General features: G+C 46.2%; 1 protein-coding gene across 1 annotated transcript in view; it reads right to left on the minus strand.

Moving 5' to 3' along the window:
• Positions 1 to 648: 648 nt before the first annotated feature.
• The window catches only part of Galnt8 (polypeptide N-acetylgalactosaminyltransferase 8), a 35,801-nt gene continuing 10,806 nt past the window's right edge, over positions 649 to 25,643 (minus strand). Inside the window, exons 4-11 of the mRNA XM_050122024.1 lie at positions 23,920 to 24,103; positions 22,125 to 22,322; positions 21,313 to 21,427; positions 9,021 to 9,206; positions 7,126 to 7,263; positions 6,644 to 6,739; positions 4,970 to 5,140; positions 649 to 789 (exon numbers count right to left, since the gene is read on the minus strand). Coding sequence (XP_049977981.1) covers positions 649 to 789; positions 4,970 to 5,140; positions 6,644 to 6,739; positions 7,126 to 7,263; positions 9,021 to 9,206; positions 21,313 to 21,427; positions 22,125 to 22,322; positions 23,920 to 24,103 — 1,229 coding nt within the window. The remainder of the gene's footprint in view (positions 790 to 4,969; positions 5,141 to 6,643; positions 6,740 to 7,125; positions 7,264 to 9,020; positions 9,207 to 21,312; positions 21,428 to 22,124; positions 22,323 to 23,919; positions 24,104 to 25,643) is intronic.

Raw genomic sequence — 25,643 nt, forward strand, 5'->3', positions numbered from 1 at the left:
GGATTCTCTGCTTTCTCCCACCTATGTGAGCATGTCACAGTGGGAGAGACTGGCCGTCCAGGGCACCTACACTGAAGATGTGGTAGAGGGATTAAAGAAAGTCACTTGTATGTCTGCTGCCTCTTTTGGACCTGTCCAGACAGGGAGGGTACTGAGACCACCTGGGTAGCTGTCAGGCTTCTGGAATGAAGAGGATCCAGCTTCTCACATGGCCCAACCCAGCACAGTCTGGGGAGGGGAACAGATGACCAGGGAGGAGGTGGGGGCCAGGCGGTGGTAGTAGCTGTCGGGAGTGAAGGCTAAACAACGTTGGCGGGAACCACAGATCAACTTTCATCCCTCTCACTGGCTCCACAGCGCAGGCAGACGATGCTGGCTATTTTGAGACGTTTCCCAGAATGGCGCTCGATGCATATCACGATCTCTCAAGGCAAGCTGGGGACTAGGCTTCCGAGTTTCCTTTGCTCTCCCCAGCAGACACTCCCACGTGTGCTCAAGCCTCACCTCTGTGAACGGCATGCTGAAGTCACAGCAGACAACCACATTTGTCTCTCCTCCTTCCCCAGTATGGAAAAGCACTGTGGCTAGGCACCATTCCACCCTTAGAAACAGGCCCCCCAAATCCACATCTCTGGGGCTCACTGGCTATTAGTGACCCCAGTTTCTGCCTATATGTTGTATTTTCCATATTTGTTGGGTACAGTTCACTAATGCAAGCTTGTAGGGACCTGAGAGGTCCTTCCTGATCTCCAAACACCGTGCAGTATTCCTGTTTCTGATGGGTTTTCCCTAGATGGAAGAGACAAATCAAGGTGTTTATGTATCCTCCTGGGCAGCACATCTGCTCGCCCAGCTGGAGAAAGAGAAGCAAAGAGTAGAGTTAGCCTGCCTACAGATCTCTGCCCAGCTGTGTGTACAAGCTTGGCAGCTGTAGCTATGGTGTCTCGCAGGGGTAAAAGCCCAGCCCTGAGCTCAGCTGGGAATCATGGCGGTATCCTGCATGAGATATCCCTCTGCCACTTGCCCGACTTTGAACTTCCCCACCCTTGAGCCCACAGAACCCCTCCACTCTTCCTGTTGTCCCCTCCATCTTCACAGAGGGGGCAGAAATAGCACAGGAGTCTCAGCCCATTTACCTCACCCCTCTGAGTGGTACCCTCCCATCACCGTTCATTGGGCATTAATGCAGAATTGAGGTAGAGACCTCACTTCCCATATACACACCCCGGGACCTTGGACAACTTCCATGACCTTTCTGAGTCTGATTTCCATGTCTCTAAAATGGATTTAGAAGTCACGTGAAGGCTGGAATTGGGGTCACTGTTCCTTGAGGGGCCTCTGCCAGATACACGAAAGTCGTATGGTGGATCTAAGGCCACCTTTATGTACCCCATCCTTATTCGGGAGGGAGGGAGGGGAAAAGGGAGGAAGGGAAGGAGGGAAGCTGATCCTTCTTTTTCTCCTTCAGCCTCTCTTGCCCCACTCAGTTCCTTTCTCATGGCCACAGCTGAGCAATTGGAAACCTGGTAGTCCGTGTGCACTGCCAGACCCTTCCCTTTATACTCCTCCTCTTTCCAAGGGCGTCCTCTCTTCTTCACTTCACACATCCCTTGGACGCTGCCCCTTGCACCCCTCAGTCACTGGTGCCATCTGCTCCTCCTACCACCTCCAGAAGCCCCCACTGGGCCTTGTGTTGCCCTCTTCACCTCACCCTCCCTCCGCAGCTTTGCTCCAGATGCCAGGCTTCTCACATGAATGCCCATGTGTCTCAAGAACGATCCTCTCCTGGAAAGGGTCTGTTCTAAGTCGCCGACACTGGCTCCCTTGTGCTCCTCAGAGGTCACAGCCTCCTCTGAATGACTCAAGACTCAGACTCATGAGAGCAGAAGTAAACAGAGCAAATAACCACAGCTGCCTCTCAGTTCTTTGGGAACTTTTTGGTAGAGCAATTTGTTAGTTGGGTCTACAAAGTAAATAGGGTGTAGAAGATCCTGGGCATCCAACACAATATCATTCTTATATCTGAACATTTCTGTTTCTAGGACCTAACATGGATAGGAAAGGACTGGAAAGAAGGAATTGGCTCAAATGAACTTAGCGTTAAGCATTAGGCCAGGAACCACCCAATCACCTTCCTCTTTAACTTGCTGAGTTCTTGTCACAGAGGTCATAAACAGAATGGATTCAGCCTCAGAGTGGCAGACAGAAATGTCCTGTTGTCCTGCAGGCCAGGCCTTCCACTCAGATAAAAGCATCTCTTCTTTAGTCAACCTCAATGAGTAGGAGACACAATGACTTATCTTCCCGTTGACCTCACTAGGTTTGGAATCACCTAGGGAGATACACTCTTGGGTGTCTTCAGGAAAGTTAACCAAGGAAGACCCATGCTAAATTTGGATGGCACCATCCCCTGAGCTGGGATCTGAGGCTGAATAAAGAGGGGAAAAGGGAGAAGGCAGTACTCACCAGATTCCTGCATTAGCATTGCCTTCTTCACCATGGCGGACTGTACACCCTCAAACCATGAGCCAAAGGACACCCTTCCTGCCTTAAGCTACTTTTGTCAAACATTTTGGCACAATACTGAGAAAAGTCACTAATAATACAGCCATCTTCCAAAATCCTCTTGGGAAGACAACTTTTCAAATGTTTGAATACTTAATACTTATTTCGTTAGGACAAACAGTATTTTTAATTCCAGAAGCTTTGTCATAAAACTCAAAGTTTTAAGGAAACTCAACACATTCCCAAAGAATGCTACCAGGACGAATGCACTGTTTAAGAAAAGTTAACATCTTACTAATTAACATTGTCATGCCAATTTTAAGATGTGTCATCGAATAATTGAATTTGTGACTTCATGTTCAGATTGTACTCTGTAAACACTTAGGAGATTAAGGGTCATTAAATTTAAAATTAAATACTGGGAGTGATTTATGAACATAGTCTTCAGTGGGTAAGGAAATTCAATTTATTAAGCCATAAAAGACCTGATAAAATTAATGAGTCAGCATTGTTAGACTTGTACATGAAGTAACAAGTCCATTAAGGGTTTAAAATCCCATGGTACACTAGACCTGCCACATGCTGGGCCTGGTGACTCCCATTGCCTAGAGAAGCCATGACAGTGTGTTCTTGCAGGGCCCCTAAACCCACTGGCCTGGTAGGAAGTCCTTCCCTACTCTTGTGTCCTAGCTCCTAGTCTCAGAACCACTTCCCCAGCAACTCCTCAGTATCACTAGAGTGTTCCTCCTCACCTCTCTTTTTTCCCCACCCCTCCTCCTTCTCTCCTCCCTCCTCCTCAAAATCTATATTAGAGTTCAGGGAGACTGTAAAACCTCTGAAGTTGTTTTTCACATGCTTTTCCCCAAAGGGATTTCCATAGCTGACAGCAAACTCTTAAAAACAAAGCAAAAGCAGTCATGTTTGGTTCTATCCTAGGTGTCTGGCTCCAGGCAGTGTCAGGGGTGAGCTCACTCTCCTGACATGGGTCTCAGGCTAGACCAGTCATTGGTTGGACACTCCTACAATCTCTGTGCCACCCTTACCCCAGCACATCCCAGAGGCAGGACAGACTCAAACATGACTGGAAGGGGAAAAAAAGTGTCAATGGGATGATACCTAATAATATTCTGCTATACTCATAGATCGGTGCCTAGCCCACCCAAAAGTCATCAGAGAGGCTTCATGCAGCAACTAAAGGAAACAGATGCAGAGAGCCACGGTCAAACATTAGGCTGAGATCAGGGAATTCCGCTGAAGAGAGAGAGGAAGGAGTAGGAGCCAGAAGGGGTCAAGGTCATCACAAGAAAACCCACAGAATCAACCAACCTGCCCTCGAAGGAAGGAGCTCCAAACCAACAACGAGGAAGCCTGCGTGGGACTGACCTAGGCACTCTGCGTACATGTGACAGTTGTGGGACTCCTAACAGTGGGAGCAGAGGTTGTCTCTGATTCTCTTGCTGGCTTTTGGGACCCCATTCCCCATATTGGGTTGCCTTGCCCAGTCTTAATGCAAGGGGAGGTGCTTAGTCTTATTACAGCTTGATATGCCATGGGAGGCCTGCCATTTTCTGAATAGAAACAGAGGAGTGAATGGGGAGGAGTCACAGGACTTCTGGCAAATTTTCTCCACTCTGTTGTGGTCACTCAATGCTGATGTCAAAGGAGGAACTTTGTTCATTGAGAAGGGTTTCGCTGTATAGCCCTTGAACACACCAGGTAGACCAGGCTGGCCTTGAGCTCTTGGTAATCTTCCTGTCTCTGCCTCTAGAGTGTTAGGGTTATAGGTGTGCATTCAACTGAAGGAAGGGCTTTTACATGTTTCCATCCAGTGCTTCTAAGTCTTGTACTTATTACTAATAAAATTATAGGCAGTGACTCATATGAATCAAATGTTCCTGTTTGCTGGGCATGAGCCAAATGCTTGTCACATGTTATCTCTCTTAATCCCATAAAGTAGATCTTTATTGTCTCCATTTTATACATAAGGAAAACTAGCTTCAGAAAGGGTAGGAACTTTCTAAAAGTGACGATACCTGGTTGAACCCATACTCTTTGGAAGCACAGCAATTGGAAGCATTTTTCTCTTTTAACCACTCCTCTGTAATAAATGAGACCCAGTTTCACAGCCAGTTCCATTGATGCAAAGTATTCTGTTGTCTTAAGGACGAACCACGGCCAGGCAATCTTCATGAAGTGCCCCTCTGATGGATCAGAAACTATCACCCATGAGGTAACAACACGCACGAACAAGACGGTGGTACAACAAATCCTGAGATGATTGGGGGAGTTTTGTTGGGGTGTGTGTGTGTGTGTGTGTGTGTGTGTGTATGCACATGTGTGTGGGCACTTTTCTCCCTACCCACTAGCGCACAAAGTCATTTTCGTAAAGCACAACAGATACAAGCAAACCTGGATCTTTCATGCTGCATTAGCATAGCTGCCCTTTCAAACCTAAGCTACTCACCTGCTGAAAATCCCAAAAGATGTGCTGTCCTCTTTTCGCTGCCTCCAAACACAGCTCCAATGTGGGGTCCTCCCCGAGGCCAGAGTCCATCAGGCAGTACTGTTCATGGACGTCTTTTTTTGCAATGAGTTCCCCCACATAGAATTCCCCAGAAAGGAGGTAGTACACATTCTACAACAGAGCAAGGACACTGTGCTGGGCCCAGTCAGCGGGGGAGGCCTCAGTCAGTAAACTGTACACTAGAAAGCCTAGCTAGTTAAAGAGAGGGCTGGGACCATTCTAAAAGCGCCTAGGGTAGGATTTGAGTTCGAGTCCTCTGGAGATGCAGCAGTCTTAAGTATTTTTCCTACTCAACCATTGTTTTGTGTTCAGGAGATGCGACTTCACGGCCAGTTTCAAGGTTTACTCCCTATACATGGGCATAGAAACTTCAGGGTGTTGGGGAAGACGTGAAGATGGGTGGCCTAGCCATCGGGAGAGCAAGAAGAGCCTGGGACACCGGGCTCACTGCCTTACCCACCAGGCCTAGCACATTCTAGCAAGAAGGGCAGACACAAGAAAGGGCAACTCAGCCCACTTTCCTTGCTCCCAGAGCTCTATGATGGCTGGGCTCTAACATGCCCTTCCTAAGGCTCATAGGTTGGATGGTTGATGGCCAGTTAGTGGATCCAATCACTGAGAGATGACTGGGTCCTGGGCATGCCGATCTAATCAATGGATTCACCGTCTCCTTTGTGGATTCATAATTTGATGATGCTGTTACGGAAGAGGACTAGTCGGAGGAGAACTGAGAACATGTTCTTAGGAATTGCATCTTGTCCCTAGTCTCTCCCCGACCTCCTCCTATGCTTGCATCCCTGATAGCAACTGAAATATGATTTTCTGCCTCACCAGAGGCCCACGGCATTGGAGCCAACCAACCATGGACTGGTACCTTGATCCAAAATAAATCTTTCGATTCTATGTTGTCAATCACAGGTATTCTACCACAGTGATGAAAAGCTGATGAACTTGATTCTAAAAGAATCATGACTTGCATGGATGATGGACAGGACTTACCTTTGAAGAACTCTCTCAACTGAAGTTAAGACACCACCAATAGAAGCCCAAGTGATGCTGGCCACAGGGAAGCAGCCTTCCTTCAAATCCCTAACCTGATACAGACCTTCAGTAAGCTTGGATGGGTCTTTGTGACTCAGGGTTCCAACTGTTCTGCATTCTCAGTGACTGAGTTCCCTAAAGACACCCTCCACTTGGTGTCGTGTCTATGCCAACAGGCAAGGGAACTTCCTTCCCCCTCTCTTCTCTGGCCTGCTTCCTTCTGCAGGAGCATAGGCGGGCTTGCTTGTCCAATGTCCAAGGCACACATCAGAAGAATGAATGGCAGAGCCACAAGCTTAGAGGGGAAGAGGTGATGGGGGAGACTGCCCATAAGACTATCACCAGGAGGATGAATGTCACCAGCAGAGCCCTTCTGCCTGTCCTCCCTGCCCCTGTGGGCCTGCCTGTCACTGTTGTAGTTTTTGAATGAACAAGACATGCTTACACATTACCCAGAATGCTCATCTCCCGCCTTCCCCACCCTTCAACAGTACAGACACTCTAACCCATGGCATAGGTTCTCTGAGCCTGCACACACCCACTACCTGGACAGGGAGGCCAGTGAAGAGATACCTGTGCACTGGACTCACGACATGGTTTCATTTGGAGGGAGTTGTCTGGAACAGGTCCTCGGTTCAAGCAAATGCTGTCATCCAAGGAATTTTTCATCTAAAGGAGAAAATACAACCACACTGTTGGAAAAGAAATATAGAAAGGAGACACTCCAGGCCCTGTGGTTTGGGTTATACCACGGGAGGACAGCAAACACAACCAGCAGAGGGCGATCTGATCCTGCCCATTTCAGAGGTGGGTGGGCAACCGTGGGATGGGGAACTAAGAGGGTCAAGCAAGGGATGCATTTGCAAAGGGAACAGAGGTGGAGGAGAAAAAGAACAAGATGTTGGGAAGAAAGAGAAGAAAGGAAGCCTCTCAGGACCAAGAAGGAAGAATGGACTTGGGCCGGATGGGTTTGACCCCTTGACTGCTTTGGGTTTCAAGCCTTGTCTTTCTACAATGAAACAGTTCTAATCTGAGCTGTGGCTTTCAGCGCATACCCTTCCATAGAAGACGATGTTGGGCATTGGTGTCAGGAGCGGGTAGACAGTTTTCAGGTACCAGTCAAAGGTTTTGCATTTCAGTTTCTCCCGGAGTGCCTTTCTGGAAGAAATGTCTCCGTAGTCGATCCCAGAGTTCTGAAGAGAAAATACGGGTTGGCATATGCTCATTAGACTTCAAAACACCCTTGACCCCATCAGTTGCTGTGGACCATGTGGGCACTGGCTGTTTTCTCGGAACCTAGAGGTGACCTTGATACTCATATTCACAGGGAAAGCAGAAGCCTGGAGCCCTGGGTGCCCCGCCTAGCTTCTTCTCCTCACAGAGCCTGTGTGGGGGCCACTCAAGCTGATTGCTCATCACTGATCTCTCCTGTTTTGAGATGCCACTGGCACCAAAGATATATAAAATACAATGGCCAGAAAATACTTAAACGAAACTTCCGGTACCACGCTTCAGCCTGTGACGGGAACTTTGCGGAAGTGTTGCTTGCGAGGAACCACCATGAAGGGAGGCAGACAGAGAAGAAAATGTGGAAACTGTGTGTATCTACCATCTTTCCAGAATTTTTGTGAGGTCTGTTTCTGAGGGTACTCAGTTCATTGGCCTAGGGAACTTCCTTTATAGCTCAACACAACCGGAATGCCAAGCTGCTGAGATAGAAAGCCAAGGATGATGGGGAGGGGGCTCATTTGCCCTCCAGGCCTGCGAGCCTGAACACCGGGAGACTCCCTCTCCCTACAGGAGCTAACTGCAGGAGCCTGCTGACATCTTAGTAACCACTTTGATGACTTTGAACTCTGAAGGAGGTTCAGGAATTTCTGCACATTTTATCTTCTCCCGATCTAGTGGTTCCTGAGCCACACCCCGCTCCTGGTCTCTACGCTTGCCTTCTAGGCTAATCCCACGGCTTCCCCAGCTTTCTGGAGACTCCCCAGACTTCTCCTGTGATGGATGAAGAGGAGTTTGCCAATGAGGTGGCCGGTCTCTGTGAGCCAAGCGCATCTCAACAAGCAGGATCCAGAGGTCAGGGAGAAAACAGAGCACAGCCTCAGGCAGCTGGGATAAAGTGGGCTCAGCTCAAAGCACCCCCTTTCATGTGAACCCAACAACACTACAGAACCTCCTCCCATACATCCATGCCACTGCCCTATGCATGCCCTCTTAAGAGAGCAAATGCCTGGACCTGGGTATGTTGCTCTGTGAGGAGAATGCTAGCCTTGCATGCATGAAGCCCTGGGTTCGATCCCCAGCACTGCATGAAACCAAGTGTGGTGGCACATGCTTACACTCCTGGCCCTTAGGAAGTGGAGGTAGGAGGGTCAGAGACCCAGGGTCCTCCTCAAAGCCAGTGGGGGCTACACAGTCCCTATTTCAGAGGAAGATGGAGGACAAAAAGGCCCTTTGTTCAACACTTCTCACTATCAAGTGAAGAACACGGAATCTGGAAGGCAGACATGTCTGAGTTTTGTCTCTGCTCCTCACTGTCTGCACCAGTGTTATCTCCAACCATTTCTTTCCACCTCTCTTTGTCTCTGGGCTTCCTCATCCACAAAACATCCTGGAGGTGCACTCTGATGGCTAAAGAACTCATATATGAGCCAGTATGCGGGCTCAGACTTATATTCCTGTCACTGAGGAAACTGAGGCAGGATTACCATGAGCTCTATGCCAGCTTCAGATACTGTGAAGACCCCCACCTTTAAAATTGAATACATCTAGTACCTGGACACAGGGTCATATGTCCATCCGACTGCGAACTGTAGTCACACTGGGGACCGTACCTTACTCCACCAAGCCTAGGATGCTTCGTTTGTCCCCTCCCTTCTCATCCCCCACCGTTACTGCCACCTCCTCCTCTTTTATTTTTCCTTCTGTTCAGTGCATGACCAACCTCGAGAGGAATGTTCCAGGCCAAGTAGACCATGTATTTGTGTTTGTCCATCCAGATTTCAGCCACCCGCAGAGCGTTCCGCCGCAGGGGAATCGCTGGGTCCAAGGCATAGGGCTTGTGGGATCTCTCCAGGTGCCCGACCCGGGAGCAGGGTAAGATCTCAATCTTCCCTCCACACTGCCACACCTGCAGGAGAGGGACAGTGCCACCTTCCTTCAATAACAGGGTCCTACAGCCAATGAACGGACAAAGCCCCTCTCTCTCTCTCTCTCTCTCTCTCTCTCTCTCTCTCTCTCGCTCTCGCTCTCGCTCTCGCTCTCGCTCTCGCTCTCCTTCTCTCTCTCTCTCTCATTGTTTTGAGGCAGGGTTTCTCTGGTGTAACAGCTCTGGTTGACCTGGAACTCTCTTTGTAGATCAGGCTGACCTTGAATTCACAGAGATCCTCCTGCCTCTTCCTCCCAAGTGCTGGGATTAAAGGTGTGTGCCACCACTGCCCAGCGAGACCCTCCCCTTTTGAGAAAAGGTCTCACCCTGCAGCTTAAGTTGGCCTGGAGCTCACTATTTAGCCCGAATTAGCTTCATTACAGTCTTCCAGCCTTAGTTCCTTGAGTGCTGGATTGGGGACAAGGGTCACCACAACCAGCTTGGGAAACTTCACTCTTCCCATTCCCACCTCAATAGCACCTCCCAGAGGTCTCGCATAAATCGACCTAGTCTGTCAAACTGCTTCTCTCCTGGTGTCAGATAGCCCTGTCTGTCCCACCTCCTTCGGGAAGTTCTCCTGAAAGAGACTCAGAAGGGATTGCCTGTTCCTCAGAATGAGAAAGCCCAAGACACCAGAGGCTCCACACCCTGAGCCACTCGCTAGCCAGCTTCCCATAATCCTTTTCTGATAGCATGCAAGAGGCACATCTGTAGGGTGGGCAGATGTTGGTAGCCTCCTTGATCCCTCCTCCTGGGGCCAGCACCCTCCCCCAACCCTTTTGCCTTGAGTATGGGCCTTCCACCTTCCACCCAACAAACCACGGCAGAAACAAGAGGATGCTCTTGAATATATGTGTGGCTACGTGATAAAAGACAGCACCACTCATCTTGCTAGAAGACATCATCTTTTGTTGACTTTGAAGAAGCAAGCCACTGTGGGATAAGGTACCAAACAGGGAGGGACACCTAACCAGAAACTGAGTGACTTCCAAGTGCCAGTCAGCAGAAAACCTGAATGTTGCCTCAGTTGGTTAAGACTTCAAGGCGCTGGACGCTATCAACATCCTATGACCTTAACTGCAAATCCTTCCCCAGTCCTGCCTCAGGGAGAGCCCAGTACTGACTGGCTATTGGTGTTCAGCCTTGCATAGACCCTGATCACACATGCTGTGAGTTTATAAATACATCTTGCTAGACGTGATGATGTGCACCTGTAAGCTCAGCCATGGGCAGATGAAAGAAAGCAGGTGTGTTGTATGTTCAAGAACACCTTGGTCTACATAGCAAGTTGAAAACCAGTCAAGACCACATAATGAGACCCTGTCTGGGGGCGGGGAACATGAAAAGAGCAGAAAGGAAAGTGAGGGAGGGAGGGAGGGAGGGAGGGAGGGAGGGAGGGAGGGAGGGAGGGAGGGAGGGGAAGGCAGGGGAAATTACAGAGAAAGACCTTCCCAGGACTTCCTGGCCCGGATCTGTCATTCCAACTACCCTAGGGGCTAAGGGAAAATTGCAAATTCAAAGTTTATCTGAACTACAGAGTCAGTTCAAGGCCAGCCTGAGCAACTTAGTGGATCACATCTCAAGGCCAAAAGTAAAAAGCGGCCAGAGAATATAGCTCAGTAGTAGTGAGTCCTGAGCACTTAAAGGAAAAGGAAAGAATGCATCTTGCTCTAAGATGCCTGGTTTGACCTAATGTCACACAATGATACGTAACTAACTTGTGCCGTTCTTCCCCATATTCCCATGACTTGTGGTCCAGCAATGATTAGTCTTTCAGTGAACCTGATGGAGCCCCAGCTCACTCTCTGGAGCCCTGGCTCACTTGATGGAGCACCGGCTCACTCTCTGAAAATACGTGCTCATATTTGGCATCAAAAATGTGAGATTTCTGAAGATTTATTTTCTTGATTAAATGGTAAGTGTGTGTCTGGGATGGTGGAGTTGATATGTGTATAAGAATACAGCTGCTCACGGGGACTAGAAAAGGGCATCAGATCCCCTGAAGATGGAGTTAAAAGTTGTTGTGAGCTGCCTGCCATGGGTGCTGGGAATCGAACACACTACATATTCTTAACCACTGAGCTATTTCTCCAACTCCCCAAAAAATACGGTTTTGGTGACAGTAGGTTTTTCTCATTCTACTGGGCTGATACCATATTTCCTGTGTCTTCTCCTCATGGTGACCTCAAGAGGTGGCAATTTCTGGCAAAATTCTGGCAAGTTGCTCCAATTTAGGTTGTCAGCCTCCTACACTGCTCTGACCCAAGAGCTGCTGGCCCATCCCATGCCAGTTCAGTTAGCACAGCAGAAGTATGTCCACCTGAGGAATAAATCTTATTAAGTGACATTCACAATTGGTGACCCTCATTTCCTGCTCCTTCAGCTCTTGATCCACAGAGGAGCTTCCTTCCTGAACAGTCAGGCTCACATCTGGACTCCACAGCTGCCTAGTTAGACAAATCGCCCCCTTCCTGAGCCTCTGCTCACTTGTGCGCAGGAAGAGTCAGCTGCCTTGGGGCAGTTAGGAGGACTCGATGGCATACCAAGTACAGCAGCTAGTGGCTCCAACAAGGGAACAAAGGCAGATCTTTCCAAGTCCTTCTCTGTCTCTCCTCATTAGCCCAGATCTTGTAGACATTATATCCTAATTTAATTTGTTTCTGGCTTGTTTTTTTTTTTCCAGTCAATCATTTAAGAATTCAAATTCAAACACTGGGGCCGGGAGAAATGACGCGTGGTCTAGAGTCTCAGATGTCCTGAATTAGATTCCAGGCACCAGGCTGCTCACAACTGTCTTTAACTCCAATTCCAGGGGAGTTGATGCACTCTTCTGGCCACCAGAGGTACTGCATACATGTAGTGCAGAGAACAGGCAAAACAACTACATGCGGAAAATAATTTTCTAAAAAATTCAAGTACAAGGTAAAGTATGTTGGCTCATACCAATAATCCCTGTACAAGAGATTCTGAGGTAGGAGATTACCATGAGTTCATTTGGACAAAATGCAAGACCCTGTTCAAAAAACAAAACAGAAAATTAAGCTTTTGTTTCAGTTTTTACAGTTGGTGGGATTTTACAATTCATGTAAATTTAGGAAATGAAAAAAGATTGCTTATAAAATAATGAATTTTATCCATTGTTCTTGTTGAACAATTTTAAACTTGGCTATTTATTTATTCATTAGTTTATTTGTTTTTAATTAAAATGTGTTTATAAGTGCTGTATTTAAACACAGTTTGTATAGATGTATATACATGTGGAGATCCACGGTGACTCGGGGAGTCTTCCCAGAATCTCTCACTGAACCTGAAGCTATCAGCTAAGCCGGCTGGCCAACGAGCCTCAGGGACCCCCAAGACTGGGGTGCCAGGCATGCACTATCATGCATCTTATGTGAGGTTCAGGGATCCTAGATAAAATCCTCATGCTTGATTATTTGCCTATAGCATATTATTCCATGCTTTGAGACAGGGTCTTACCTTAGAGCCCAGGCTGACCCTTGAACTCACAGCAATCCTGCCCGAGCCTCCTGTGTGCTGGAATCACAGACAGGAAGCCCCACCTCTGACTTCACTATGCCAATGTGTTTTCACTTTCCAGTCTATCGCTTTGCCTCTCACCCCTTCCATAGATGTGAAGTTTCTGCTCATAACACCCATCCTAATGCTTCTCATGAATTTAACCCTCACCATGCAGAACACACAGGTATTGTTTTTATCCTCTCTTAATAACATGTCCATATTTGTCAGGGAGGATGTGACAGCCAGATTATGAACCCAGCAGTCCACACGTCACTCTCTGGCACAGTGCCTATGATACAGGTGCTTCATGAATGCTGTCCTTTTCCACCCCTCATTCCCCCCACACACACATCCATAGGCACGAATAAAACACTACCTGTCAGAAGATGAGCAGTCCATACCACTCCGGTATTCTCCAGGTTCCGCTCTTAAAGAAAGGCAGATCCCCACAGATGGCCAGAGGGAAGTGCTGGGCACACTACTACCCCTCAGGAAAATGAAAACTCAAACCCACAATGATGTGTCACTTCTTCATGTTAGAAGACCCACTATCCAAAGGACAAAACCAGCAAATGCTGACAAGGACCTGACAAAAATGAAGCTCTTACACACTGGGACAAGAATGCAAGTTATTGGGATCATTATGGAAAACTATATGAAAGATCCTTGTGGTAGTTTGAAAGAAAATGGTCCCCAAAGGGAGTGGCCCTATTAGGAGGTATGGCCTTATTGGAGGAAGTGTGTCACTGTAGGGGTGGACTTTGAGGTATCTTTTGCTCAAGCTTCCCTCAGTGTGACAGTCAGTCAACTTCCTGTGGCCTGCAAGATGCAGGAGTCTCAGCTCTAGCACCGCCTCTGCCTGCATGCCACCATGCTCCCTGCCGTGATGATAATAAAGTGAATCTCTGAAACTGTGAGTCACTCCAATTAAATGTTTTCGTTATAAGACTTGCTGTGGTCACGTTATCTCTTCACAGCAATAAAAACCCTAAGAAGATAATACTAGGGACTGTGATAGGCCTGACCACAATATTATTTGGAATAATATGTACATTGGTACTTTGGGTTGTAGACAGAAGTTTCTGTCCTGCCTCATCCCACGGTCATTCAATCCCAAAGAAACACACAGAGGCTTAAATTATTTATCAACTGTTTGGCTCTTAGTTCAGGTTTATTATTAGTAACAGGTTAATTATTATAGTCTCTACAACTTAAATCTATTTATAATTCTTATCTACATTTAGCCACGTGGCTTGATAACTTTTATCAGTAAGGTATTCATTCTCATCTTACTTCCTCTGTATCTGGCTGGTGACTGTGTCTCTGTATTTTCTCTCCCCAGAATTATCATACTCTGATTGCCCCACCTATACTTCCTGCCTCACTAATGATCAATCAGTGTTTTATTAGACCAATACATATGACAAATATTTACAGTACACAAGAGCTTTATCCTGTAGAAGGAGCTGCGGGCAGGCCTGTTTTTCGTCCCACCCGGCTCCCGCATGGTTAGCTTTACATCCAAATTAACAACACATAAATTGTATTCATTTAAACACTGCTTGGCCCATTAGCTCTAGTCTCTTACTGGCTAACTCTCATATCTTGCTTTAACCCATATCTAATAATCTGGGTAGCACCACGAGGTGGTGTCTTACCAGGAATATTGTAGTGTACATCCATCTTGGGCTGGAGCTTCATCGTGTCTGCCCTGGAGAGAAGAGGCATGGCGATTGCCTCACTTCCTCCCAGCATTCTGTTCTGTCTACTCCACCTACCTAAGGGCTGGCCTATCAAATGGGCCAAGGCAGTTTCTTTATTAACCAATGAAAGTAATTCCTCCATCATTATCCCAAAACATTTCTCCTTTTTCTTTCCAAAACAAGAACCCTGGTCCTAATTTCCTTTACTTAGTTTTTTTTTTTTTTTCTGACCATTCTGACCATTCTGTAACAACTTGTAACCAACATGCTAAACAAAGACAAACATCCATAATCCATTTTGGGGGAATGTGGGTATAGTTTTCTAAGCTACTTCTTGTTGATTGGGTGCACTGATAATCTTATGGGGACCCAAAGAAAATTTAGGATTATGGTCAAGTCCTGACTGGAGTACTAACTGAATCATGTCAGCTAGCAGTCTTGAAGCTGTTCTAGATGTAAGACTCAGAGGAAACTGAAACAGAGATACTCTAAAGTGGTGGATCATCTGGACCATCCACTCCTATCAGAGATTTTTCAGGGAGTCTTCCTTGATCAAACCTTATTTTTCTTAATCCAGAATGAATTCACGGCCTCTCATTGTCCATATAAACAAAAGCAGAACCTCTTTACCAAAGTAAAATATCTTTTGGCTTATATTTTGAAGTCAAGATATTTTTAAAATAAATAAGTTTGTTTAATCCAGCAGCATTTATAATCAAATGTTTTTTAACAGCTGTTTTTCCTTCCTCAGGAGTCAAACAATTCAAAGACACTACAATAACATACAGTATTCAGATTCACTGTGTATTTTCCATCTTTTTGTGGCTTTTCTTAAAACTCTATTTCTTTTATTTTTAATTTTTGGTGTTTTGAGACAGGGCTTCTCTGTGTATCTTTGTCTGCTATGGATCTCACTCTATAGACTAGGCTGTTCTTGAACTCAGAGATCTGCCTGCTATACCCAATTACTCTATTTCCTTTTTTTAAAGGACTTTCTCTATTTTTTCTCTCCCAAGCCTACATATATTTTTAAACACACTGTAAACCATTTAGAGTTTTTTCTCATCCGAATCTGTCTTTACTGTATATATCTATCTTTTTCTGACCAATGAGTCTTTAATCTGCTAAGTGCCATGGCTAGGATTAAAGGTGTTGCTTTGATGGCTGCATCCACCCCATTTCTTAGCTTTCTAAGAGTTTAGCTTCATGGTGGAGGTACTGGTGGGAGCCATGTTTAATGCCACAACTCTGTGGAGTTTCAAGGTCCATTCCACCATCAAGAAGCCTGATGCCAGCTGCTCATAAACACCATTTAAGTGTTAGTGGCAACCTCTTAAAAGAGCCACCATGTGGTTTCTGTTGCTCATGCTGAGTCACTGAGTCAGGAAGCCTCTCTTAAAGGAGCTACTTCTCTGTTCACAGCCAGAAACAGAGCCTACCAGAGAAAAGACAGTTACCAAGAAGCTGTTCTTAACTCTGTTCTTGTCTGTCTAGCTTTCTCAGGCTATCTGTGGAAATTCTTGCCAAAGGTTTGGAGATCATTTGTAGACAGATATTTCTGTCCCACCTGGTCCCATAGCTGTTCAGTCCCAAAGAAACACACAGAGGCTTATATTAATTATAAACTGTTAGGCTTCTTAGCTCAGGCTTATTATTTTTTTAATATTTATTTTATTTATTTATTATGTATACAATAATCTGTCTGTGTGTATGCCTGCAGGCCGGAAGAGGGCACCAGACCTCTTTACAGATGGTTGTGAGCCACCATGTGGTTGCCGGGAATTGAACTCAGGACCTTTGGAAGAGCAGGCAATGCTCTTAACCACTGAGCCATCTCTCCAGCCCCCTCAGGCTTATTATTAACTAGCCCTTACAACTTAAATTAACCCATAATTCTATCTATGTTTAGCCAGGTGACTTGGTACTTTTCTCAGTGAGGCATTCTCATCTTATTTCCTCTGCATCTGGCTGGTAACTGTGTCTCTGCATTTCCTCTTCCCAGAATTCTCCTAGTCTGATTGTTGTGCCTATACCTCCTGCCTGACTACTGGTCAATCAGCATTTTATTAAACCAATATGAGTGACAAATCTTTACAGTGTACAAGAGCATTTTCCCATAGCATTGTGTCATGAAAGAAGTGGAATGATTTAAGCATTGATTAATAGGCCATACTCATAGGAGCATGGAAGACAGTGGTGCTGAGTGTGATTTGATGAACTCTCCAGGGTTGGATCAAGAAGTTTCAGAGGAGAAGAATTTAATATGTTGCCTAGAAGTTGTTCTTGTGGTATTTTGGTGAAAGAAGTGGCTGCCTTTTGTCTGAAGAGTCTGCCTGAGGCTAAAGCTAAGAATTTTGGGGTAATTCCCTTAGCAGAGGAAGGAAATCTCCAAACAACCTAGTATAGACTCTGTTGTGTAGATATCAGTGGTAACTATAATGAATATATATAATGAGAAGGAGCAAGCTGAACAAGGGGAAATGTTTGAGAAGAGAATGGGCGCCAGAAAGTGAAACAAAACTTACTCTTCTGTTCAAGAAGATAAATGGATTAAGAAATTGAATAAAGGGAGTGATGATCTCGAAGCAAAATCCTGCCCACTTAAGCTTCAGACTTGTAAAAAAGAAATGAAGAAAAGCTTAGAGCTGGGTATGGTGGGGCACACCCTTAGTCCCAGCACTGGGAAGGCAGAGGATGGTGAATCTTTGAGTTTGAGGCCAGCCTGACCTACAGAGCAAGCTTCAGGACAGTCGAGCTTAGGCAGTGAAGGACAGAAAGCTGGTAAAGATGCAACTGGATGAGAGGGTCATATTCCAGACCCAGTAAACAGCAGAACTTGGAAGCTTCAAGTTGTGTGGTTCTGGCTTTAGAGCTAAGGACCAATGAAAGGAGTTATGGAATAAAGCCACTGAGGCCAGGCCTGTGTCAGGGTGTCTCTGAATGGAGGCCAATAGAAAGGCCATTGCGTGAAGCTGTGAAGTTGAAGTCTGGATCTCCATGGAGAACCCAAGATGTTAGAGATGCCAGAGTCGTGGGATACCTCCCAAGGAGAGCTGCTAACAGGGAGTGGAACCAGCCAAAGAGAAAGGTGTTACAGTCAACAAAGCTGGAACAGAATTAGAGATGTAAAGAGAATATTTATATCAGACATGGAGCTGCAGAGTTTGGAGTTTGCCCAGCTGGTTTTCAGTGCTTTTGTCCAGTATTTCCTTGCTCTGCTCCTTTTCCTGTGTTTTGGAATGGAAATGTACACCCTGTACCATTATAACTTGGAAGTATGTAATCTGCTTTTTTTGTTGATTTTTGTAGAGGGATTACAATTAAGAGATTGCCGTGTCTCTCAAAAGAGACTTTGAACTTCCAAACAGTTTGAGATTGATATTGTATGGTCGAAAGTGAGATCCCAGCCCTCTGACACCCCTAGATCCAAGGAGCCTGGAAGCATCACCCCAGCCCCTGGCCTGGGAGTTGCCTTAGTCCTGACTCCACCTCCAAAAAAGCCCACCAAGCGCTGACTCCTCCCCAGGGAGGGTCAGGACCACTCCCACAGGCTATTTAGGCTGCCACCCAAATCAGAAACACGTGGTCTCCGGGTTTTGCATGGTTCCCCANCTCTCTCTCTCTCTCTCTCTCTCTCTCTCTCTCTCTCTCTCTCTCTCTCTCTCTCCCTCTCCATGCTCCTGGTCACCTGGGAGCACTGGGGCATTTTTGTTAGGTCTAATTTAGTCTGACTGGAATTATTTGTGTTGGTGGTGAGGCGTGTCTTAAGATTATTCCTAACAGGTATAGACTATGGAGTCTTTTGAAGTTGGGTTGAATGCATTTTTTTTTTTTTGCATTGTGATATAACTACAAGTCTTTGGGTTCCAGGGAGTAGTGGCACTATTAGGTGTGGCCTTGTATGTTACTATGGAGATAGGCTCTGAGATCTCTTTTGCTCAAACTCACCTCCGTGTGACAGTCAGTCAGCTTCCTGTTACCTGAAAGATGTAGGACTCTCAGCTGTTCCTCCAGCACCACATCTGCCTGCATGTGGCTATGCTTCCTGCCATGATAATAAAGGACTGAACTTCTGAAACTGTAAACCAGCCACCCCAATTAAATGTTTTCTTTATAACAGTTGCTGTGGGGTGGGGGCTGGAGAGACATCTCAGTGGTTAAGAGCACTGCCTGCACTTCCAAAGTCCTGAGTTCAATTCCCAGCCACCGCATGGTGGCTCACAACCATCTGTAAGGAGATCTGGCGCCCTCTTCTGGCAGACCTACATGCATGTATACTAAAAAAAAATAATTTTTTTTTTAAAAAAAAGAGTTGCTATGATCTCTTCACAGCAATAAAAACTGTAACTGAGACAGTCTTCAAATAATTAAACACAGAATTACCATGTGAGCCAGCATTCCCATCACGGTGCACAAATCCAAAGGGAAATGAAAGCATGCCAATCAAAGAGAGTCCCACCCTCCCACTATAGCATTCCTCACAATGGCCAGATATGGAAGCAGCCAACTGATGAGGCTATAACTATGTCAAAAAAAAAATAAGCTCAGTTTAAGTTTTTTCTTTCTTTGGTTGAAATTGCAAAAATGGACCTTTAGAAATACCATTCATTTATTCTATAAAAAAAAGAAGCACTAGACATTTCACCCCTTCTATGTAAAATATTGATATGTCATTGTTTTGTTTACAAAATCTGAAATATTAGACCTTCTTGCATTACTTATATACTGCAAACTTTTCTTGAAAAAGAAAGTATGCATGTGCACACACACACACACACAAACACACACAAAAACTATTTAGACATTAAAAGAGCGTGACATGATGGGTCTAGACATTTTAAGTGGAACAAATACAGGCCCAAAAAGGCAAATACCATGTGATCTCATTCAGGTGTGGACTCTAAAAGGTTGGTCACACAGAAGCCGAGAGTAGAAGAGTGGTTACTGGAGGCTAAGATGATGGAGGAAGGTCATTGGTTAAGTAATAAAGAAACTGCTTGGCCTCATAAGTTAAAACATAGGTGGGAGGAGTAAACAGAACAGAATGCTGGGAGGAAGAGGAAGTGAGCTCAGAGGCCATGCTCCCCTCTCCCGGGCAGATGCAATGAACTCTGACCCAAGATGGACGTAGGCTAGAATCTTCCTGGTAAGCGCACCTTGGGATGCTACACACATTATTAGAAATGGGCTAGTCCAGGTGCGAGAGTTAGCCGAGAAGAGGCTAGATATAATGGGCCAAGCAGTGTTTAAAAGAATACAATTTGTTTCAGGGTGGAAGCTAGCAGGCAGCCGGGAGCTGGGTGGCAGAAATGCAGCCCACAGCTCCCACTACACTAAGAGGACTGAAGGGGGTGAGTATAGGAGTTGGTCGGTGGATGAATGCTATCGTTTGGGGGCCCAAGCTCAAGTGTGATATGCCCAGCATGATGACTCTAACTGCCAGCATCCACTGTAAACCCTAAAGGAGCCAGAAGAGAGGATTTTTGAAGGTCCTCACTCTACAGACATGGCCGAGGTTTAAGCAGATAAACTGTCAATCACCCTGACTGCCCCAAAGCAGAGCAGCGCCTTACCCTACACAGATGTGGACAGTTGTGTAAGAACTGAAAAGCAAAAGCAATAGGAAAAACCAAACCTGCCTTAAAAGGAAACCATGGAAAACAAAAGAAGCAGGGATGAGCCTGCAAACCCAGCCACCTAGGCATCAGTGACCTACGCCATCCCATCAGAGGAAGAGCGAGAGCCTTTCCCGAACACTCCTTGCGTTTTCAGCATTGTGTTTAAACATTGATGTCTAAAAATCCCAGCCTGGGCCCTCAAGACCCGGGCTGGCTAGAAGACACCCACAGGCCCACCTGGCACCCTATGGTGTTAGAAGTGTGGACCCATGATGGTGGGCGAGTGTGAGGTGGAGAAATGGGAGAGAGGGAGGAGCAGAATGGCTCCTGTGCTGTGGAAGGAGGCAGAATGAGAGGTGACAACCGTGAGGAGGAGGCAGATGTGGGAGGCCTTCTTGACACCTAAGAAGTCCTATAATCAGGCTAGGTGTAGCTCTGAGTAGAATGATTGCCTAGTATAAAGTCCTGGGCTCCATGCTAAAAGTCCACCATCACCTGGTAAGGTGACCCACACCTGCAGCCCTTGCACTCAAGAGGCAGGGGAAGGAGGATTGCCATGAGTTTAGGGCCAGCTTGATCTACATAGTCCGGCCTAGGTCTTCTAGGAATACACAGTGAAATCTGGACTAAAAAAAAAATGGGGGTTCATGACTGTATTCCCAGAATTTTAGAAGGATGCAGGAGAATCACCAGGAGCTCAGGGCTAGTGTTGTCTACATAGTGAGTTCCAGGACAACCTAGACTAATGAGTAAGACCCTATCTCAAAAAACAATGTTTTGACCAAAATACAAGTCCCACATGATTAAGTGTTGTGGAATGTTATTTTAGCTGGGCCAGGGTGTTACATTTGGTTATGCTGTGGAACATGACTGACCATGTAAAGGTGTGTTCTGTTTATTTCTGCTGTCTTTGATTAATGATGTAAGGAATTCTGTCTTCCCTGAAAATGGTCTACCACAGATATCAAAAATTCCTGTGATCTTCTGGAGAAAAAGGGACATCTTCACAGCCTCAACTCTACCACTGACCACCAAAGCTTTCAGATCATGGAACACAGAACTGTACCAGAAAGTTCCTCTCCAGAGTCCTATTGCCTACCACTTGCTCTTCAGCCTAGGAGCCTGGAAACGTGACAATCTGTGGCCAATACGCTCAGCTGAGTTCTAGGATGCCAGAATTCCTAGGACTTTCCAATACATCCCCTCCTGCTTTGTCACATAGAGAAGAAGAGAGCAAGTACATACCCTCAGGCTAAGCTCCACATTCTCTCCTCCGTAGCCCAGCATCCCGCCATCCAGAGCCCCGATCTCCAGCAAGAAGATCCTGTTGGCGGCCATGATGCCCATGATGGATGGACTTCTGCAGAGTACACGGTAGGAGGGTTACTAATCCCCCTCCAAGCACCAGGTCGGCATGGAGGGGAGGACTGGGAAGACCACAGTGGTCTTCAGAATCCTGCCTAAGTCTCTTTATCCTGGAGGCTTTCGGAAAAGTGCAGGCTAGACTGAAGGCATGCTACCTGCTGTTGCCACCCTTCACAGGTGACACCAGAATATCATCTTTGTCATCCTTCCTCATAGTCTGATAATGCTAGAAGGGACCTCAGGTACTTTCTAAAATGCTAAATACCTTTGTTTTTTTTTTCTCTCTCTCTCTGAAAACCTAGATAATGCCAAAGGTCTCTGATCTATTTATTTATTTATTTATTTATTTATTTATTTATTTAGGTTTTGCAAGACAGGGTTTCACTGTGTAACAGCCTTGGCTGTCCTGGAACTAACTCTTCTAAACCAGGCTGGCCTTGAACTCACAGAGATCCACCTGTCTCTGCCTCCCTCCCCGAGTGCTGGGATTAAAGGTGAGCACCACCACCACCTGATTTGCGTCTCTGATTTCTAATCTGGGGTTAGGCCTTTGGGTTTTTATTATTATCACTGTTACGTGCTTTTCTTATCCTGTATCTGCTCCTCCACTTTACCTCCGTTCTAATCATCGAAGCTAGACAAGTCCTGCCCAGTGCATTCTGATTACCGTCTCTCGGCAGACTCACACTTACGTCATTGGAGCAGTGACATCACCCACATCGATCCAGGCTTGTGGTATGGGATCATACTGGCACCACAGCTTCCAGTCAAACCCATCTGCTGCCAGCTCGTACTTTTCCAGCTCGAATGTATTGAAATTAATATTGTCAAACACAGGGGACACGACCACAGTGTGGTCTTCCTGAATCCGAGACAAAATGGGCTCAGCCCTAGAAGAGAACATCGTTAAGCGCTGCAGTGAGACTACGTGGGTCAGTGGTGGGCTGGAGCAGGCAGAGACACTGTGAACATCCCCTTCACAGGGAGGGCATTCTTATTTCAGTTGGGTGGGAACTAACAAGGACTCTCTAGACTCTGGAGAATGTCTTAGGTTCTGGGTAGCTGGGGATCCTAGCAGCTGAGCCAGGTGGAAAGCAGATTTGAAGTTAGTGTCCAGCTGCCACATCCAGGCCATTGCAAACAAGGACTATCATATCAGTATTCTGAGTTTACATTATTTCTGTTTCCAAATGGTGCCTGTCTCCTGTGTGATTCTCCACACTGTTCATGCTATCTTTATTTTATGTCATTTAAGAGCTAGGAAAACTGGAGGAATTGCCAGTGGTCACATTCTGCCTTTTAAAGATAAATATACACTATCTATCTATGTAAGTGGATATTCAAAGTCACAAAATTTTTAACAAAGTCAGGGACTGGCTGCCGGTATTTCAAGCCTCCACCTGTTGCGGGATTTTTGATGGCACTGTGACACCCAAGACGGTGTCAATGAAAACAGCCTTGGATTAGGGGCAGAGTCAATGACTAGTAGACAGGAATCAGCCAGAGAGAGTACAGAGGAACCGGAAAGACAGACACACAGGAAGGAGTAGGGAAGGACTTGGAGTTCTGCGGTCTTTCTGGTTTGGGATGGCTGGAGAGACACTCTCTTGCTGGGTCTTCAGCCAAAAAGGAAGGTGAGCTGGTTGCTTCTCTGACTCTCTGATGTAGAAGGTTTTCACCCCAACATCTGACTCCCGAGTTTTTATTGGTAAATAGAATAGAGACTTAGTCAAAAACTCTAATACCCAGCATCCATCTTTGGAAGCCCCTCCCCCTGGGAGTTGCTTGGTTCGGACTCCACTTCCTGGACCACTCCCACAGGCTATTTAGGCTGCTGCCCCAAAAAAGGAACACATGGTCTCTGGTTTTGTGTGGTCTCCCCCCACCTCTCTTCCCCTTGTCATACTCCTGACCACCCGGAAGCACTGCATTAACACGGGCATCTTTTCTTTACTCTAATTTGGTCTGATTGAATTATTTGCATCGGTGGAGGGGCTCTTCTTAAGAAATATTACTAGCAAAAACTACATTTGGTGGCAGCAGAGGAGCCAGTGCCAGAGGTGGAGGAGTTGATGCCCGTGGGACTGGAAATCCTGCCAGGCCACAGCCTGAGCAGCAGGGTGCTAACTGTGGGGCTCAGGTGGTAATTAAAACATCAGTAGATTCAGGCGTAGTCACTGAGTCAATGGAAAAACAATACCTACCCACCTCTGCTATGTGTGCGTGCAGTGTAGCCCAGACTAGCCTTGACTTTGTGATCCTCCTGCCTCTATATCCCAATCGTAAGATTATGGGCATGTGTCACCACACAAGGCTTATACTATTTCACGTATCCAACAAGACTCCCTGAATAAAAGCTTTGCAACCTACCACCCTTTGTTCCAGGACTTGGTGTCAGTATTCCCTGTCTCAACACTGTCCTGACTTGCTGTGTACCATCGTTCAGTTCTGTCTTTTCCTGAAAGCAGCAGCCTTCCAGAATCTTACCATCCAACGTTCACTTCAATGTGAGCATCCAAGATGGCAACCACATCCGCGGTAGCGGCTTCCAGACCCGTGTTGCGGGCTTGCGCGAGACCTCTTCTCTTTGTGTGCCGTATGAGTTTTAGTAGGAGTGGATAGTTTCGGTCGTAAAGCTTAATCATCTCATCCAGTCGTGTCTTCAGTTCTCCTACCAACCAGACACCCAAGCATAGAGACATTGAGCGTGAAAATGTGATGCAGAAATTGCACTCTGTCCTGTAACTATGTGTGGGCAACACCACTGTAAGTGAGCAACTCCAGAGCCCCGACTGAGGAGATACATAACATTTACCCAGTGCCCTCTCCCATTTCCTTTCCCCACTTTTGCATCTCTATGCTTGGGAGATGTGAATCACTGGTCAAAAGTGCATCTAACATCCCGAGAAACTCTTAGGCAAAGAAACAGCGCAGGCCTGGCTTGGTACTTAAGGTTATAGCATTAGTGGATGAGTTTGCAGAGACAGCCTGGAGAACCACCATAGCTTAACAGCAAGACTTCCTTGAGAACCCGAATAAGCAGCTTTGCTTTGTTTTAGACATCCCTGGCTGCTCTGATTACATCACAGTGAGTACAACTGCTCAGACTGATCTTCTATGCCAGCATCTAGATGAAGAGTTTACTCTCAATATTATGCAAGCAAGACTCAGTCTTCCCAGACTGTTTACAAGGGTTTTTTCCTTCCCCCTTCCCTCTCTTTGTGTAAAGCCTGTCTCTGCCTTTCTTAACTCAGGCTACCAGTTGCCTTCTTTGCATATTTGAAAGCAGCTTCGGCGTTCATACAAATCACTAAGTAGTATGCAAACTGCTAACCAACTGACCCGGTTATCCGCGGATGACATATGGTTTTTGGCTTGGTTGGTTTTTGAGACAGTCTTACTCTGTAAAGTAGACTAGCCTCAAGCTCAAGGTAATCCTCCTGCCTTAGCCTCCAAGGGCTAGTATTACAGGTATCGCTGATAGTATTGATTAATTAATTCACTTAATCATTTATAGAAACCTGTAAATGATAGCACTAGAGTATTCCCACAAGACAGGAAAAGGGAAACTGAGGCATGGGAAGAGTAAGACACTTTCCAAATCACACATCCATCTAGGGGCACAGCTGTGCTGTCTCTAACCACACATTGGCTCAAGAACCATGTGCACAGTTGTTTGATTTTATTAAGCTCCCCACCACCACCACCGTCTCCTCTCTCTTTACATCCAATGAATAGAATTCTTTTAGGTTCCTCTCTCAAAAAAATGGACATACTTTTGAAACCTGAGGTATCCAATTCCTAAAATCAATACTTACATGGCTATGGAGCTAAAATTTGCCTGGTTTTAGTTTTTTCTTTCGTTCTCTCTCTCTCTCTCTCTCTCTCTCTCTCTCTCTCTCTCTCTCTCTCTCTCTCTCTCCTGGAGAATTAACTCAACCGGTTTGAAAGCAAGCAACTTTGTCCACTGGGCCATCTTGCTGGTCCTAGCCCCATTGTATAACATTCCCTCCACATGTACACAGTGGCATGCGCATGTCCACACCCCCTCAATAACAATTAATAGGATCAGTTAACAAAAACATAACTTGATTCCAGGCTCAAGAGAGAACGACGTGTCTCATGGTGTTGGCAGTTAGGACTTTCCTTCACAAATCGCCCTCATCAGTGATCTCGTTTGCACTCTCAGTGCTGCTGTCCCACTACTAAGA

The sequence above is a fragment of the Alexandromys fortis genome, unplaced genomic scaffold, assembly GCF_014885135.2.
Source record: "Alexandromys fortis isolate MF-2015 unplaced genomic scaffold, M_Fortis_MF-2015_v1.1 scaffold_208, whole genome shotgun sequence".
In the NCBI taxonomy this organism is placed as follows: Eukaryota; Metazoa; Chordata; class Mammalia; order Rodentia; family Cricetidae; genus Alexandromys; species Alexandromys fortis.